The sequence below is a fragment of the Leptopilina heterotoma genome, unplaced genomic scaffold, assembly GCF_015476425.1.
Source record: "Leptopilina heterotoma isolate Lh14 unplaced genomic scaffold, ASM1547642v1 Lhet_68, whole genome shotgun sequence".
NCBI classification, from domain to species: domain Eukaryota; kingdom Metazoa; phylum Arthropoda; class Insecta; order Hymenoptera; family Figitidae; genus Leptopilina; species Leptopilina heterotoma.
Window position 1 is genome coordinate 3,238,590 of NW_025111157.1, and position 19,822 is coordinate 3,258,411.

The 19,822-nt window shown below is 26.0% G+C and overlaps 2 protein-coding genes across 2 annotated transcripts in view; one reads left to right on the forward strand and one right to left on the reverse strand.

The window, feature by feature from the left end:
* Positions 1 to 18,835, reverse strand: part of LOC122510420 (plexin-B) — a 64,254-nt gene extending 45,419 nt beyond the window's left edge. The window contains exon 1 of the mRNA XM_043625053.1: positions 18,465 to 18,835. The gene's annotated coding sequence lies outside the window, so the exon portion shown is untranslated. The remainder of the gene's footprint in view (positions 1 to 18,464) is intronic.
* Positions 1,471 to 12,723, forward strand: LOC122510421. Its single transcript, XM_043625054.1, has 6 exons — positions 1,471 to 2,282; positions 4,079 to 4,282; positions 7,744 to 8,086; positions 8,779 to 8,976; positions 9,455 to 9,791; positions 11,537 to 12,723. The coding sequence occupies exons 1-6, from the start codon at positions 2,191 to 2,193 to the stop codon at positions 11,767 to 11,769; spliced, it is 1,407 nt and encodes a 468-aa protein (XP_043480989.1). The 5' UTR covers positions 1,471 to 2,190; the 3' UTR covers positions 11,770 to 12,723.
* Positions 18,836 to 19,822: the final 987 nt, after the last annotated feature.

The following is a 19,822-nucleotide window of genomic DNA, read 5'->3' on the forward strand; positions in this document are numbered from 1 at the left end:
CGTGTCGCGTCACATATATAAGATATAACAAAGAGCATTTTCAAAGAAAAGTAAATAAATCTCTAAACAAAATGAAAAAAGACAATTGCAAAACAAATTTACTTACTTCATTGTTGCTGTTGTTTTATTTGTGTAGTAATCATAACCATCATAGGTCTCAATATTAAAATACGGACCACTAGCTCGATTATTCCGTCGATTTGCCATATCCACTTTTTTAATGAAAACAGTTTAATTCACATTACACTAAGTAAATTTTCAGGTAAAGTACCAGATGCCTGATTTGGGCAGTGTTCTATTTGCGTCAACTGTCCAACCCTGGTGAATGAAATTTTTAACTTTTAAGGTTGAGTCCACAATAGACAACTTTTCCTTTAGCGAGATCAATTGTCAACGGCGATCTAGTAACAATCTAGTGACTTTGACGTATTCTCTCCCTCCATTTGTTTTTTACTCTTTCTAAAGGCAAATGTCGTTCGCGGATGCAAAGCATGAGTTAGAAAAGGACAGATATATGTATCTTTTTCTATCTCATGCTTCACGTTCGCAGGTTGTCAGGGTAATGTAAAAGAGTAAGAGAGTCAGAAAATTCAAATTACGTTACATTCTTTTATTTAGTAAATTAGTTTAATTTAATAATAATTCAATTTTATAACTTCATTTAATTTTTAATTTCTTTAATTCTTATTTATAATAATCTTTTAATTACTTAAAATTACAATTTATTAGTAAAATTTATAATTAAATGAGAAAGCAAAAATTTATGCAATTTCAAATTTTTTTTAACAATTTTTACTTTGGTGGATGTACGTGTTCTCTTATCATCTCGAATTGACGATTCTGCATTTTATAAACTGCACGAGCATTGCAGTGTAGTTGTTTTCTCAATTTGCAGACAAGATACCTAGTAAGTAAAAAAAAGTTTTATAAAAAATTGGTTCTTCTAATTTTTTCTTTAAAAAACAATTTCCCAAAAGTCAATTTTCTTTTTAAATATATATAACTTATACGTGATACAGAATTTTGTACAAAAACTGTAATTGTGAACTAGAAATTATGCCAATTTTTTCCATTAATTTCAAAACAAAATATAATTATTTCCAATATTGTGATTAAAAATAAAATTTATAAAAAAATTTCTACAATAAGAAACTAAAAATTTTTGAACAATAAATAGCAATTATCTGTCAAACAATGTTCTTAAAAAAAGTTATTAACAAAATTATACACATTTACACAAAAACTGACAAACAAAATGTACAAATGTAATATATGTACTTACAATCTTTCTTCTGTTTTTTTAATAATGGTGTATAAATATCCATTATAACTGTGTGTCTTTGATAATTCTTGATGATTATGTTCCATTATTTTGAAAGAAATTTCTGTCTATGCCGTTATCCCAATAACCACAGTAGGCATTTAAAAATGTCGATCTCATTCAATTCAACTATAAAGGTGTTCCTACAATACATTGCAAATACAAGCCCTGAGCAGAATAAAACGGGAACGGGACGCAAGAATGAGATGAAAAAAGACAGAAGATATTTTTCTTTTCTATCACATGCTTACGTTAACGATTATTATTTTACTTTGCTTTGGGCAAAATATCTCACACTCTACCCTTAAAGGCCAGTCCCATGTCGGCGAAAAACGTCAAAGCGTTGAAGCGTCGGCGTTAAAATATGTCAGTTAACGAGACTTACGTTACGTTTAAGTTCCGTTCAAGAGTGCTATTGTGGACTCAACCTTACAATTGTAAAGTTGATTTAATTAGTCGAAGTTCTAGTGTTTATTGTGGTTAGGTATTACGTACTCGAAGATATTGTGCTTAGACCTTTAACTGAGTTCTTTGGAAACGCGTTTAGAATTGTGAAGGTCAAACATCACTGAATGTGATATTTTAAAGATTTCAAAACATCGCTATAATAAACACTGCAGTTTCGAAAAGCCGATTGGAAATATTTTGCAGTCTTTAAGTGGCTCAAAACACGTCGCCGAAAGAAAAGTGAAATCTTCCCGAAATTTCCTAATTCAATTTAAGAGTTCTAAATAGTTAACCTCGAATTAACCTATAAATTCAATATTTCGCTTTCCTCCGCATCTTGGGCCAAAATATAGACATATTATTGTCTTGGATCCTATATTTACGTTCAATGTACAACATTGCAGTGCTATATTTAAAAAGAAATGAATAACAATAATACACAGTGCCGGGCATTTCGTAACCATATATGGGATGATTACCGGTATGATATTCATAGCCACACAGCCACCGCTACGTAAGTAATTTTAACAAATTTATTAAATTTATATATTTTTCTAAGAGACAAAAATACATGTATATATAAAAATATTTTAATTTGTATTTTAAAACTACATAACTTTTAGTTTTATTTTTCGTTTTTCTTCAAAATAGTTACTACAGTAACTTTTATAAAAACACTTTAGGAATTCGGTAGTAAATACACACAATAATCATTGCTGAACATTTTTTGAAAATAAGTTCTTACTACTTTTCCGAACGAATTTTGTACAAAATTCGAGCGAATTGTTATGTTAAAATTCCGCTAGGAATCTAGTAATAAGTTCATTTAATATAATTGCTAAAAATTATTTTTAAAAAATTTAGAGTAATTAAAAAAATGTACAGCAATGTACATGTGTGAAATTTTTACAAAAAATTCCCGTACATATTACGGCCAGAATTCCATTCGGACTTACATGCTGAAAGTATTTTCCAATTCTGTATTCGTTTTTCCAAATGGAATTCAGGCGAAAACTGTTTTAAAACGCCAGACAAAGTCCTTCTTGTAATTTAACACGAGTTTTGGGCGAATTCTAAACAAATTGCAAACGTAAGACGTACGAATCATTTTCACCTGGATCCAATTGATTGTAAATATATATCGTTCAATTAGAAATTTTTTGTATTGTGTTGTAAACCTTAAGGTGTAATAGAAAAAGAGAGGCAGAAAAAGAGACCAATCGTTGATGATTTTTTTTGAGAAAATGAAAAATGAAATTGGATTTCTTTTTGGAGGGTTTATTAAATACATATCAAAGTGTGGAAAAAAATTTTCTTTTAAAATTGTATAATAAAATGTCGTCAGGAAATTTCATATTCAAAATCGACTATTTTTTTACGACCGGAATAGTTTTTTGAAAAGTCTAAGTCTTGAAACAAAAAACAAAGAAATCCTATTCCTTTGTTCATTTTTCCAAAACAAATCATGAAAAATTGTTTCTTTTCCTACTTCTACTTCATGTTATTTATGAATGTAAAAAGTTATTTAAAAATTTTTGTATTTTTTTTAAACTTTAGGTGGCACTGAACAAGAAGAAGGAAAAGAAATGTTTGCATTCCGTCAGTTCCATGAAAAATGAGATTAAATTGTACCTAAAAAAAATCGCATGTTTAAAACTTTTTGAAGCATTCTAAAACAAAAACGCAATATGATAAAAATCTTTGAAGAAGCTCAAATAAAAATTTAAATTATCAACTTTAAAGCTCAAAATTGAATAATGATTGACAATTACGCCGAACCTATTTTTATTAAGAAGTTGCAATCTCAAATTGTCAAAATAAATGGAATAAGCATTCTATGGCAAAAATCGATATCCATGTGACTAGATTTACTTGCATTTTGTTAGATAAAGGTTTCTGAGGTTTTTTATTTCTAAGCCAAAGATTAGATTTAAATATTCAGAATGGTGAATTTAAAATGGCGTCTAAAATGACTGATTATGGAATTTTGAAATCCGCCATTTTGAATTTCTTCAATCTAATTATCGATATATTATTAACGATCTCAGAAACCGTTATATAAGAAATTTCAAGCAAATTCAATTCTTAAAAAATTGCTAAAAAGAGCTTTTTTGATATTTTAATCTTGTTTGATTTGGGACTGACCAAGTGAAGAAAAATTTATTTATTTTTATTTATTTATTTACAATAAATACTACATTAACTTTTTTGCAACTAACGATAAAATTAACTTCTCATTTCTGAAGTAATGTTAAGGACAGTTTTTCAGCAATCGTTATAGACAGTAATAGTTTTTTTAATTTTCTGTAGATACTATGTATGCATAAACTATAAAAATGGTACATGTCCCGGAAGAGGCGTGAAAAAGAACGATGAATTTGAAGTAACCACAGCACATAATCATCGACCAAATAGAGGCGAACTAAAAGAGAGATTGTTTAAACAAAACTTATATGTTAATGTATCAACGCGAGATGGCAATTATAGACAAATTTATGACGAAGTTCGACTATCGTAAGTATTAAATAAAGTATGTAAAGCAATATCAGGGTGGACCTATGTAAGTAAAGTCAGGGAAATGTTATAAAATAAAATTTTTTGCAGTAAAGTCAGGGAAATGCCATGAAAAAAAATGTTGTCAGGGAAATTTAGAAGATTGAGACTTTTTTCGACTTATTTTCAAAAATTGCGACTTTCTCCAATTTTCTACCAAATATTGCAATGAAATATCATATTTTTTGGATAAATGTAACTCATTTCGATTTTTGTAGTGGAAAAAATAACTATAAACAAATGTTTTAAAAATTATTTAAAAATCATTTTTCTATTTAAATTTTCGAAATATACAATTGAAAAGATTTTGAATGATTGAAATTTAGTAAAATGTAATTAAAAATAATTAATTTTTTCAAGTATTTTGTTAGAATTTTTGAGAATTAACTTTTACGGAATTTTAATTCCAAATTTTTAATGAATTATCAAAAATTTTAATAAAAAATCTTTAAGGTCATGCGGGAAAAAATAGTGGTTTCGTAGAATCTCGTAGAATTGATTTAAAAAGAAAAGAATATTTCGGGTTTGAATTTTTTGAAAATAATAGTGGAAAGGGAGCCTGCATAGGGGACATCTCGGTATTTTGCATAATTTTGATAAATGACTTTTAAAAAAATTGTTGAAACATTCGGTTTTGAGCGAAAAAGGGCTTTTATAGAATACACTATTCGTTGTTTAAATACAATATTTCGAGGTAAAATTTATTCGGAATGATAGAGGAGAGTATTATTAATCAGGGTTGCCACAGGTCAGGGAATTCAGGGAAAAGTCAGGAATTTTTATTAAAAGTACTGAAAAAAATTAAATTTTTGAAATTTATAAGAAAATTCTGAATTTTTGTATTTTTTTGTTTGCACCATAAACTATAAAACTACCGCGAATTCTAATATAATACCTTTTAAATTTGTTTCTGTTTCTTATCAAAATGAATTTTTTAAATAATATTTAATAATTTCTAAAGTTTTAATGCAATTATCTTATTAAATAACAAAACTGTTCACAAAGATTCAGTTATTTTTAGTAATTTTAAAAAAATTCTTTGCAAAATTCAATTATTTTTATAAATAACAATATTTATCACAAGAATAAAATTTCATTTGGGAATTTAATTATTTTTATAGCAGAATTTCAAATATTTTTAATACAATTTTTAATAAATTCATCCAAAAATGCAATTATTCTTAAAAATTTTATTAAAACTCGACTGAAAAATTCAAATTTAAAAAACATTGAATAATTCAATAATAAAATATTAAAATTCGTTGCAATGATACAATTATTTTTATAAATAATAAAAATCTTCTAAGGAATTAAATTATTTTCAAACATTTTAATAACAGTTTTCTTAAAAATTCAATTCTTGTGATAGATAATAAAATTCTTCGAAAGAATTTAATTATTTTCAATACAATTTATATTAAATTCCCAAAAAAAATGTTTATAAAATTCGTCAAAAGTATTCAATTTTTTTCAAAAATGTGAATACGATTCTTTATAAGAATTAAATTATTTTCTTAAATAATAAAATTTTTCCTAAGAATTCAATTATTTTTAATGAATTGAATAAAATTTCTTGAAAGAATTTAATCACTTTCATAAATTTTTAATAAACTTGAAAAATAAAACATTTTTTGTGAATTATATTTTTTATGAAAATAATTTAATTCTTTTGAAAATTTTATTAAAATCATATTAAAAAAAAATTAAATTCCTTCAAAGAATTTTATTATTTATAACAAGAATTGAATTTTTTATCAATTTCAAATAAATTCCTCGAAAAATTCAATTATTGTTAAAAATTTTATTTAAACTTGATGAAACAATTCAAATTTAAAAAACATTCAATTATTCAATAAAATAATAAAATTCGTTGCAATGATTCAATTATTATTTTCATAAATATAACTTTTAATTCGTTTTAGAAAATAAATTATTTTAAAAAAATTTTAAGTAAATTCTGCATAAGAAATCAATTATCTTGTTAAACAACAAATTTCTCCTCATAAAATCAATTATTTTAAGGAATTTTATTAAAATTCTTTTCCAAAATTTAATTATTTTCATAAATATCAAAATTTATCACAAGAATTGAATTATTTTGAAAAGTAATAAAATACTCTGCAGAAATTAAATTATTTTCAAAATTTTTTTTAAATACTCGTCAATAATTTTAATAACCATTAAATTATTGAAATTGAAATAATTATTTATTTTTGTTTTTAAAAATAATTGAATTTTGAAAAGGTTTCAAATTAAAATCTTTGGAAATCTAAATTTCTCGTTCTTTTAAATAATGATTGAGTTAAAGAAGAATTGTAGCTAAAAATTGTAGAAAATAATAATTGAATTTAAATAAATTATTTATTTATCGTTAATTATTATAAAAACATGAAGAAATCAATTACACTGAGTTGAAATCTCGGAGTGATTGCCTTCTTCATATTTATAATAATATTCTTTTAAGTTATTAAATTTCAAAAGTTTCTAATCATTTTTAGAGAGAATAAAAATATTCTTTAATGTCAGGGAAAAAGTCAAAATTATGTTTGTAAATCAGGGAAAAATAAAATTAAATTTTTGTGGCAACCCTAATTATGCAGGGGGGTAATTTCCATTTTGACAATAATTTGTCGAAAAAGTGGCGAAAAAAATAAATAATGTGGAGTAATTTGATGTTAAAACATTTCGTTAGTTCAAGCCGCGGTCACTCCTTAAAATTGTTTTATAGAAAAAATTATAGTTTATTTTATTAAAATATAATTGTTTAATATAACAAATTATAGAAAATAATTGATTTCATGAAGTGTTATGATTGTAGTTTTTAGAAATTATTAAATTTCATAAATTTTATTATTATTTTTATTTATTTTTATTGTCAGGTAAATTGATAAACTGATACTTGTGACCATCCTGAATAAAAAATGCTATTGCATTAAGGGGACTTTCTGATAAAAAATTTCAATAAATCGACTTTTACTTTTTTGCTTTAAAATGTTCTTTAGTATCATAAACTTTTCCGAAATAATTAAAGAAAAATATGCAAAAAAAGTTATAGCCATTTTTATAACCGTGATATAATTTTTAAAAATGTTAAAACTTTAGCTCATCAATGCCTTTCTTGATTATATTTAAGACTTCCTCACAAAATATCAGCTCAATTTATTCAATGTATTAAGAGAAAAATGGTTGCCAAATAAACATTGAAAATCTAACAGTTACATGTTTCTAAAGGCAGATATGTAATAATAGTATGGCTTATTCTGAGACCTTTAAATAAATTATAGTCAATTATAATTTACTAACTAATTAATTTCCAAGTTTACGTATACGTCCCACTATAATTTTGTCGTGCAATATATGAGTTTTAAAAAATTAAAATACATTACATTTTATCTCATGTTAATATTTAAAAACTTTTTCAGTCATCCCGAAGGAGCAAGAAACTGGCCTTTTGCAAGGTGTGAAAATACCATGTACAAATGGAGACAAAAAAATAGTCCGCAGCCAGTAAATTGTTTTTCCGATTACGTAAACGTTATCAACTCAAATGAATGGAAACATTTAAAAGATTATGACACGGGTTCATTAAATGTTTCTTTGGCCACTACTAATGATTTGTCAAAATCTATAGTGATTGTTGATCCCGAGTTTGTTCAACATTTGGGCATAAATGGATTTGTTTTTCTGGATGGCACATTTAAGAGTGTACCCTGTCTGATTAACGGGTTACAATTAATTACGCTAATTACAATTCGATACAACCATGTAAGTTGTTTTGGAAAAATGATGTTTTTTTTTAATTTTCAATAATAAAATGTAGTTGATCGTTTCCATGTGAAGTGATCAAGGGGTATTACGGTACAATGGTTATTTTGATAATTTTTGACTCTTAAACAATTAAATAAAATAATTTGTCAAGGTTCAGTTTCGATAGATTTTTTCATGTTCTTTCGATTAAAAGTAAGCATTTAAAAAAACACAATTTTTTTTCAATCGAAATCAGATTTTTCCTTAAAAGGACATACATATTAAAAAATAGGCCCACAATGTTTAAACACTGAAAAAAAGAGTTTTCTACTGACCGGAGCGCTGCGGACTGTCGAGCACGATTTGAAAAAAATTTTTTCTTACCTTGATCACTTCCCGTGGAATCTCTCAGTTATGTAGTGTTGTTTGGTTTTGGAAATAATCGATCTGCGAATATGTTATGGCATTTTTATGCTTAAGGCCATTTAACATTTTAATTTATGTTATAAACTTCCCTATGAGCACTGGAAGGTATGCAGGAAAACATCTTGGTTTAGACTAAATCATATTCGAACTTTGTTTTTCTCTAATACAAAAAACTATAGTAATAATATTTTTATACAATTTAGAGTATGCCTGGAAGAAATAAATGAATCAACTGATTTATATTGAAAATATCTCAGCATCCCATTAATAGCTTCTAATTTTAGGCAATCCCTTTTGCTTGGATTTTAATGGAAAGAAAAACCACTCAGGCATATGTAGCAGCTTTTGAAAAATTAAGAAATTTATTGCCTGGATTTCGAATCAGTGAAGCCATGATAGACTTTGAAGCAGCTTTACGTAATGCTCTAAGGCTGGTATTTCCAGGAGTAATCATTTATGGATGTCATTTTCATTATTGTCAGGTAATAATGATTATCGTTTATATATTTTTAAAAAAATTATTGAATCCGTCAACTTCAATTGATAAAATTAAGCGAAATGTTATGTCAAAATGTAAATGCATAGATCTTTAGTCCAATTAATAAAAAAACTAGCTTTAAAATATTATTTTTCATTTAATAAAAAGTTTGATATTTTTTGAGAAAAAACAATCGTATACAAATTAATATTGAAAAAATGAATAAATTTATATTTTTCTATTTAAACATTTATTTTTTAATGATAATTTGTATTTATCTTTTCTTCTAAAAAATTGTCAAAAATTCCGAAGGTCTTGAGCATAGGATAATTTAAGGGCAAATTTTATAATCTTTCCAGAGATGCCTTAAAAAATTTTATACGTTTTTGTTTAACAAAGTTATCAGCCTTTAAAGAATCACATGTTTGATGACCGGTAGTGTAACTAATTTAAATAAATTATTAATTATTTATTACTTGTAGGCGCTGTATAGAAAAGCTATCAAGCTTGGGTTCAAAGTATTTTTACGTCAAAATAATGAAGCTAAATTCTTGTTACGCCAACTTATGGCGTTGGCATTTTTACCGTCGAATGAAATAATTGCTACATTTCACGAAATTGTTGACTCATTGCCTCCGCGAATACGACAGAAGATGAAAGAATTTTTGAAGTACTACAAAAAAGAGTGGTTACAGAAAGTAACCCCTGATCTTTTCTGCGTTTATCAACTGATTAGAAGGACAAATAATGTCCTAGAGTCCTACAATCGTACGCTGCAGCAGAAAATAGGAATTCACCCACAAATTTGGAAATTTACGAGTAAGTTCACATAATACTTAAAATTAAATAAAAGTTATCAATTAAATATGCAATATGAAACTCTAAAATTTGATAAAAACAATAGAAAATGGACGAAATATTTCAGCGCGAGTTTTCAAATTATTTTATTATATATTATATTATATATTATCACAAATTTTTAATAGATTCCTATTGGTAAACTTTAAAATTCGCGCTGAAAAATTTCGATCATTTATAATTTCGTTCATGTGAGCATTTGGCGTTTTCATAATTCTTACAAATGATCATTGACGAAAATGAAAATTCAGAAAAATAATAATTCTGACATTTAAAAAATCAGCTTATTTATAATTCAGTTAAATAAGACTTCTGGTAAATTTGAATTCGTTAAAATAATAATTCTTATTTATTTATAAGGTATAACAATTACTCATATCTTTAAACGAATAAAAATAAACAAGTTTTGTTTTTTGCATTCGACTCTTTAATAAAAGAAAATAAAATATAATTGCAACACATAAACTCACTCAATATTAATTTAAATCATTCTTAATATTTTTACAGCTATTTTATAATTAGATAAGTAGCTGCTGTGGCTGACTACGATAGTTCTGAGTAAGCCCAAATATTAATAATCATTTAAATATTGAGTGAGTTTATGTGTTGAATATATTACTTTTTTATTTTAAAAATACTATAACTTAGGAATATTTTTAACTTTAAGTCATTTAATTTTATTAACAAGGCTGAAAAAAGTGTATTTTCTGAAACTTCAGACTAATAAATAATAATAGTAACTTAGTAATAATATTACTAAGTTTTAAGGGGTCAAACATTTTTAAGCCTTAAAATCGAAAGTTTAAAAAAAAATTTCTCATAAGTTTTAAAATGTAATTGATGAAATGTTCCATTTTCTTAATTTTTAAAGTTTTTAAGTATTTCGAGGTTTAGAACCGGTGTTAAGTCGTCTATTTTGAAATTATAATTAATTTTTTTACTTTAAACGATTCTTCGATGAGCTACAATGACAACCGTAATTGAAAATAATTTTTACCAATGGCCAAAGCGCCCTCTTTAAATCTGAATTTTTTTTTAAGACTTTCTAACATACACGATGACATGTACAAAGTTTTGATAAATTTTATTTTAAAACTTGTTAGAAAAATTTTTTTTTAATTCTTCCGATTTTAGAGCTGAAAAAGTTACAAAACCTAGGCGTATAAATATTCTTCCCAAATAAAATTCTACTAAATCGACATTCGGACGAACGGCATTCTTTCGAATAGGCATTTAATCAAAAAGATATTCGTCTATTTTGTCTATATTTGTCTATTTTTGTCTATATTTGTCGAATAGACATTTGAACAAGTACACACTCGATCGAATAGACATTTGGTCGAAACGATTTTAAACCTTAAAGAAACCTTTAAAACCTTGCTACAATGATAAAAATGTTGCTGCATGGTTTAAAACTGTTTCCATAAAATGTCTATTCCATCAAATGCCTATTCGATAGAATGTCTATTTAATCTAAAATATATTTGATCCAATGTCTATTCGATTGAATGACAATTCAACAGAAATAGTTTTTTGTAAGAAAGGAAATTATTTGTTCTAAACAAGTTGAAGTTATGATTTCGTCTATTGGCTTAAAACGTCTTAGGCGGTTAGCTAACCGCCTAGGAATTTAGCTAAACGGCGGTTTCTTCTATTCAATCAAATGTTACGTTAATCAAATGTTAAGACTTTAATTTTTTTTTTAGGAAATCTTGTCCATCTGCAACAAAGCTTGAGATATGATTTCGTGTCTCTACAACGTGGACACAGAGTTAGCAGGGTCAAAAAAGTTCATGACAGAAAAAAAGAAGAACTTTTAAGAATCGCTTGGGACAAACTCAGTAAAGAGAATCGTCCTACATCATTTGAATTTTTGAATGAAGTTATTGCAATTTGCATTAATCCCGTATTGGAATACTTCAACACTTTCCATGTGTAATAAATTGTTTAAAAATTAAAATAAGAGAAAAGGTTGTCATCAAGTACATATTATACCATTTATGTCCTTCAATACTTTTTTTTTTATTCATTTATAATAATATTAAAAATTTTTGTTAATAAACCTAAATGTTTAAAATAAAAAAGGACTTGATAAACTTAACCATGGCGTCCGCAAAATCTTGTTTAGAAACAAGACTAATACAGGTATACAAGATTTTTTTATATGATATCGGAGTAGTTTCCGATGTATTTGTGTGCGCTGAATATGATCCGGGGTTCCAAAATTGCGTATCACGTGAGAATTTTGAGAAAAGTTTGGTTTCAAACACGTTTCAAAAAACGTGTTTTTCAGGGTTATCATTATTTTTGTTCTCCTAAACCTGACGTGCTGGAGACTTCTAATTAGGCATAATTTAAAGCTTAAATTGTACACTACAGAACTCATATCCGTAAAACTGAAAAAAATTACAGTCAAAAAACAGACTTAAAGCAGTTAAAGCCACCAAAAAACAAGTTTTTAGGGGTTTCCAATAATTTTTTTCTTCTAAATCTGACGTGCTAGAAACTTCTAAATAAGCTTAATTTAAAACTTCAATCACACACTACAATACCCATATCCGTAATACTTTAAATTAAATTTCAAAACCTTTTGAAAAGTTTTTTTTGAAAGTGCCGAAGAAAAAAGTTTTTTGGTCACTTGAAGTCCATTTTTTGAAAAAAAAATGTAATTCTCTTAGAGTCTTACGGATGTGGGTTTTGTAGTGTAGGATTTAAGTTTTAATTTAAGCTAAATTAGAAATTTACAAACACTTCAGATTTAGGAGAAAAAAAATTTTAAAACGCAATATACCTAAACTTTAATAATATATAATGATATAAGAAAATGGGTCAGAATTTTCCAAACGGATCAGGTTAAACTGAATAAATTTTTATAAAAAAAATAACTTTTTGTTTCTCAATGTGGTTCTAAAAAATCCTAGAAAAAAATAAATAAAAAAATTTTTTTTTTGTAAAACTTAATAAATTAACAAATTGAATTTTTTAATAGTGCTAAATTAAGAAAAATTATTTTTTTTGTTCCAGTTAACGGATTTAAAAATTAAATCCAAATTGTTTTTTTCGTCTTGAATAGTAGTATTGGAAAACAAATTTGTTTTAAAATTTTTCTAACTTTTTATATTATATGTTTATACATGGTTTATACATGGTTATCCTGGAAAAAGTATGGAATTTAGAAAAGGATAACTATGGAAAAACTGAAAATAGAATAGTATTTAAAAAAATTTCTGGAATTTTACCTGTTTTTAAAAATTTTTAACAAAATTTTAATTTAAAATTATTATTCAATGATTTTTATAAATAATAACATTTTTTTACAGGGATCCAAATAATTTATATGAGTATATAATAAAAAAATCATCGCAGACTTTCAATTATTTTTAATTTTTAATAAATTTTTAATTAAATTTCTTAAAAAAATTGGATTATTTTCATAAATAATGAAATTCTTTGTAACAATAACATTTTTTTCAAAATAATCTTCATAAAATACTTCGTAGAAATTTAATTAATTTAAAAAAATGGTCAAAATTCAATTATTTTCAATGTCTACTATTTCAATAAAATTTTACAAAATAATTCAATTATTTAAAAAGAAATTTTAATAAAATTCGTCTCAGAAATTCAATTATTTTTAAAAAAATTTCCTTATTTTAATGATTTTTAATATAATTTTAATAAAAATTTTTAAAAGAATAGAATTATTTAAAAAAAGTTTTGATAAAATTCTATGCAAACATTTAAGTAATTATTTTTATGAATAATAAAAATTTCACAAGAATTCAACTATTTACAAATTTTTTTATAATTTTCCTTATAAAAATTCCATTTTGAAAATCTCGTAGAATTTTCTAATATATATTGTTTTAAAAATGAATTTCAGTTAAAATTTAAAATTATAATTGAATATTGAAAGCATTATTATAACGTGGATTTTTATAAATAATTTAATTTGAATAATTTCAAATTTAAATCTTTGAAAATTTGAACTTTTCATACTTTTAATTAAGAATTCTGTAGAATTAATTTTTTTCAAAATGTTTAATGGAATTTTTTTAACTATCTATGGTTTTTAATTTCTAATATACATTTAATTGAGGAATGTCAGAATAATTGAAATTTCATAAAATTAAATTGTAAAAACGAGAATTTGAAAATTCTTAAAGAACTTTTTCAAAAATTATTTTAAAAAATTGACCTAAAGAAGAATTTTAGTTAAAAATTCTAGAAATGAATCATGGTAATGATTGAAAATAATTTTTGAAGTAACAAAGTAGTAAGTTTGAATTATTATAAGTGATTGAATTTCAAATTTTTGAATATCTTAATTTCTATAAAAAAAAATAATGATTAAATATTTATTTAAAAATGAAGTTATTGATATTTTCGAATAATTTTCGTATTAAAAACCTGGAAAAATTCCGTTTTTTAACTTGGGAAACCTGTAAAAGTCAGGGGATTTGAAAAGAGCAAAAGCGTGGTACTATTTAAAATTGTTTAGAGCCTAAAAATTTTATCGGATTGACATATTCTTAATTTTAAATTAAAGGGAATAAAATTTCTAAGAGATCCCTTGAAACCATTGTTTTAATATTTAATTGTTTATATTTTTTTGTTACTCAATGTTAACAATTTACAATATAATTTTTTTCAGAAATAATAAATAATTATTGCTAATAAAATAACAATGATGATTATTAACTTTAAAACCATTTTCTACTAAAAAAATATAGAGTATTTAAATGAACATAAATTTGTCTGTAAAAACAATTTTTTCTTATTAAGACTGATCAAAGCTATCTAATTATTAATTAACATTGTTTGAAATAATTTAAATAAGTTGTATTATGCATTATTATTTATCTGGTTGTATTATTATTATATTGGAGTAATTTACATTCATTTTAATTATGTGCAATGGAAACATAAAGAAATAAACATGATTCATTACAAATATATTGTAAATTGTTATCCTGAAGTAAAAAAAAATATTAACAATTAAAAATTTAAAAACGGTATCAAAGGAATCCCTTAGAAATTTTATTCCTTTTAATTTAAAACCAACAATATTCAAATCCGATAAAATTTGTAGGCTCTAGACCATTTTGAACAGAAAATTGTAAAAAATAAATTTGTTTATTAACATTTAATAAACACATAATATAAAAAATTAAAAAACAAAAAATATTTCCAAATTGTGTAATAAAAGACGAAAAAAACGCATTTTTCGATTTTTAAATCCGTCAAGTAGAACTCGAGAAAAAAAATGTTGAATTTAGCACCACAAACTTATTAACAGCTTAAAATATCAAAAAAAGGATTTGAATTTCGCGCACAAAACAACTAAGAATTGTATTGAATGCCATCTATGTCATCAACTATATCCATATAGAGTGTACACTCACTCATAAAATATTATAAAAATTTTTTCGTAAAAATGCCTTTTCGCAAAAATGACATTTCGCAAAATTGAAAATTCGCAAGAATGAATTTTCGGAAAAATGACAATTCGTAAAAATGACATTTCGCAAAAATGTCTTTTCGAAAAAATGACAATTCGTAAAAATGACATTTCGCAAAATTGACATTTCGCAAAATTGACTTTTCGCAAAAATGACTTTTCGCAAAAATGACTTTTCGTAAAAATGACTTTTCGCAAAAATGACTTTTCGGAAAAATGACATTTCGCAAAAATGACATTTCGCAAAAATGACATTTCGCAAAAATGACAATTCGTAAAAATGACATTTCGCAAAATTGACTTTTCGCAAAAATGACATTTCGTAAAAATGACTTTTCGCAAAAATGACAATTCGTAAAAATGACATTTCGCAAAATTGACTTTTCGCTAAAATGACTTTTCGTAAAAATGACATTTCGCAAAAATGACATTTCGCAAAAACGGCTTTTCGCAACAATGACAATTCGTAAAAATGACATTTCGCAAAAATGACTTTTCGCAAAAATAACTTTTCGTAAAAATGACATTTCGCAAAAATGACTTTTCGCAAAAATGACATTTCGCAAAAATGACTTTTCGCAAAAATGACAATTCGTAAAAATGACATTTCGCAAAATTGACATTTCGCAAAATTGACTTTTCGTAAAAATGACTTTTCGAAAAAATGACTTTTCGGAAAAATGACTTTTCGCAAAAATGACATTTCGGAAAAATGACATTTCGCAAAAATGACAATTCGTAAAAATGTCGATTCGCAAAATTGACTTTTCGCAAAAATGACATTTCGTAAAAATGACTTTTCGCAAAAATGACAATTCGTAAAAATGACATTTCGCAAAATTGACTTTTCGCAAAAATGACTTTTCGTAAAAATGACTTTTCGCAAAAATGACATTTCGGAAAAATGTCATTTCGCAAAAATGACAATTCGCAAAAATAACATTTCGCAAAAATGGCTATTCGCAAGAATGGCTTTTCGCAAAAATGACATTTCGCAAAATTGACTTTTCGCAAAAATGACATTTCGCAAAAATGACAATTCGCAAAAATGACATTTCGCAAAATTGACTTTTCGCAAAAATGACTATTCGCAAAAATGACTTTTCGTAAAAATGACTTTTCGCAAAAATGATATTTCGGAAAAATGATATTTCGCAAAAAATGACAATTCGTAAAAATGACATTTCGTAAAAATGTCGATTCGCAAAAGTGACAATTCGTAAAAATGGCGATTCGCAAAAGTGACTTTTCGCAAAAATGACTTTTCGTAAAAATGACATTTCGCAAAATTGACTTTTCGCAAAAATGACATTTCGTAAAAATGACTTTTCGCAAAAATGACAATTCGTAAAAATGACATTTCGCAAAATTGACTTTTCGCTAAAATGACTTTTCGTAAAAATGACATTTCGCAAAAATGACATTTCGCAAAAACGGCTTTTCGCAACAATGACAATTCGTAAAAATGACATTTCGCAAAAATGACTTTTCGCAAAAATAACTTTTCGTAAAAATGAGATTTCGCAAAAATGACTTTTCGCAAAAATGACAATTCGTAAAAATGACATTTCGCAAAAATGACATTTCGTAAAAATGACTTTTCGCAAAAATGATATTTCGCAAAAATGACTTTTCGCAAAAATGACATTTCGCAAAAATGACATTTCGTAAAAATGACTTTTCGCAAAAATGACAATTCGTAAAAATGACTTTTCGCAAAAATAACTTTTCGTAAAAATGACATTTCGCAAAAATGACTTTTCGCAAAAATGACAATTCGTAAAAATGACATTTCGCAAAAATGACATTTCGTAAAAATGACTTTTCGCAAAAATGACAATTCGTAAAAATGACATTTCGCAAAATTGACTTTTCGCAAAAATGACATTTCGTAAAAATGACTTTTCGCAAAAATGACAATTCGTAAAAATGACATTTCGCAAAATTGACTTTTCGCTAAAATGACTTTTCGCAAAAATGACTTTTCGCAAAAATGACAATTCGTAAAAATGACATTTCGCAAAATTGACTTTTCGCAAAAATGACATTTCGGAAAAATGACATTTCGCAAAAGTGCAGTTCGCAAAAATGACATTTCGCAAAAATGACATTTGGGGAATAATCATGCGCCCCCGACAAGACAACAAATCCTTTTCTGTATGATTAAATTAATCATCCTTAACAGATGTTTTTTCTTGTGGAATGCCAAACTACATGCAACTTGAAACGATTAAACAAAATATTATGAATAGAAACTCGTTTACAGAGAGCAAATTTTATTTCAGATAAGATTAAAATGAAAATTGCAATAACGATTGTATTTTACTCCAATTTTTACATAAAAACTTTTCTTTCGCGAAAAATTGGTGTAAATCGTGTAAATAAAAATTTAGAAATATTTAATAAATGGAATAAAAATCATAGTAATTATAAAAAAATAAAAATTATTAATACTTGTTTCATGGAAAAAAGTAATTGTTTCTTGAAAATAAAACACTAAATTAAAAGAAACGGATAATAAATTTGCCAAAATTGTAAAGTTAAAGGATATTCAACAGTTTGTGTTAAATTTTCGACTTTTGTGATTACACCATTTTTTTTATCCATTCCGTGAAGCTCGGGGTAAAAAAAAGGTCATTTATTTAAAACAATAACACGAGGTATTAAAAAAAAAAATTTTTTTTTTCATTCCTTCGAAAATAATGAAACAGTTGAGACGCTATTGTTAGCGAGTATATTGTTAATAATCCGGGTTTGATGGAAAAAACTATCGAGTTGATGCGCGCTAGAACAAGTTTTGACAGCTCGGGTCCTCTTCACAGCACAAAGGCAGGGGACATTCTATTCGCACATATTTCATTCCATCTGTCAGAATATTTTCATATTTTTTCCCCAATGAGAGACAATTACGCGAGCAAAATTATAGATTCGAATAGAGGAACGAAAAAAAAATTGATCCCCATAGCTTGAGCGTAAATATATATACAAGTAAAAACGACAAGAGGGTCGACGTACTGAGGGGAGGAAGTACAGCCGAGATGAGAGGACCACTTTGGAATGTCTCTTCTATCAAAGGACCATTTGCTTCAAATGTAACTTGCTTTCTTTGTTTTCAAAGAATGCCTCACTCGCGCGAGGCATAATTTTAATTTGGAGAATATAATTTTATTTACCTTTATAAATGAAGGTGTAGAGTTAAAGAGGGCAAAGATGAATACACGGGTGAAAACGGGTGAGTCCCTACGACCCATCGCTGGAATACCCTACCATGACCCTTTCTTTAAAGCAAAATTAGAGCTCACAAAAAGAAAAAGGCAATGGTTTGATGATGTTCCACTATTATTGCACTATAATCCGTAAAGATATCACTTAAAAAACGTACATAGGGCACCACACTTCCGTCAATTTTACAATAACACTACGCGGGGAGTTAGGATCGGCCGCCATTAAAATTCGACAATTCGACTGACGACTTGTGCACACGAGAGGTAGGGGGAACAGAGGGGAAACGCAGTTATGGCGTGCACCTTTCTCTCTTTCACCTACACTCATGAGTCACTCCTCCTCACTCTTTCGATCCTCCCCTCTTTTCCAAGACTCACCCTCCATTGCGCATGTGCAAACGAGAGTCCTTTACTTACCGCGGGAACGCCATCTTGAATTCCTCAAATTTAAAAATTGTAATTTTATAATTTTATTTTAATAATAAAATAATAAATTATAACATCTTCTTATAAGAAAAAAAAATGCAAATTGGAAACGAGAATATTTAAAAATCATTCTATTTTGGAAATTTTCTTTATTTTTCCACAAGACACAGAATTATTTTCTATGTACAATCGTCACATATTTGTGTTTAAACACACTTTCTCAACTTCTGTGTGGTATTTTATTTTTTTTAACACGATTTCAACGCCAAAAAAAAACAATATTTGAGCAAAATAAAAAAAAAACTTTTAAGAAATCTTATTTTAAGTTTTAAGGATAAAGTGAAAAATAGATCTAGAATTTTTTTTCTCTCATAAGTTTTTAGATTTTTAAGTAAAAGCTAATACACAATGATTTTAAGTAGCATTTTTAGTAAAAACAATGAAAGATGAAGTTTAAAAGAAAACTGTCATTATTATAGTAAATTGTGCGTATGTACGTGAATTTAATAATTTATTTGATGAAAAATAGAATCTTGATTTGTTGTTTAAAATATTAGCAAGAATAGCAAAACATTTTAATTCGCTCTTTTTAATCCTGCGGGGTCTTTTACAGTATGGCCTTCCGAATGAACGAGATATTCTTTTCCACTTTTCTACGGCTCCATTTTCTTTTAATTTTTTTTTTTTTTGTATTTTCCGTATTTAAATTTTATAATTTTTGATACATGCATTTCCTATGGACAGGGCTCGAATCAGTGAAAGTATTTAAAAATACGGACTTTACGGACCAAAAATGAAAAATTACGGACCATTTACGGACCAATTAGTGACAAAAATTTTTTTAAATAATTTTCGAAAAAGTTCTTTGACAATTTTTAAAT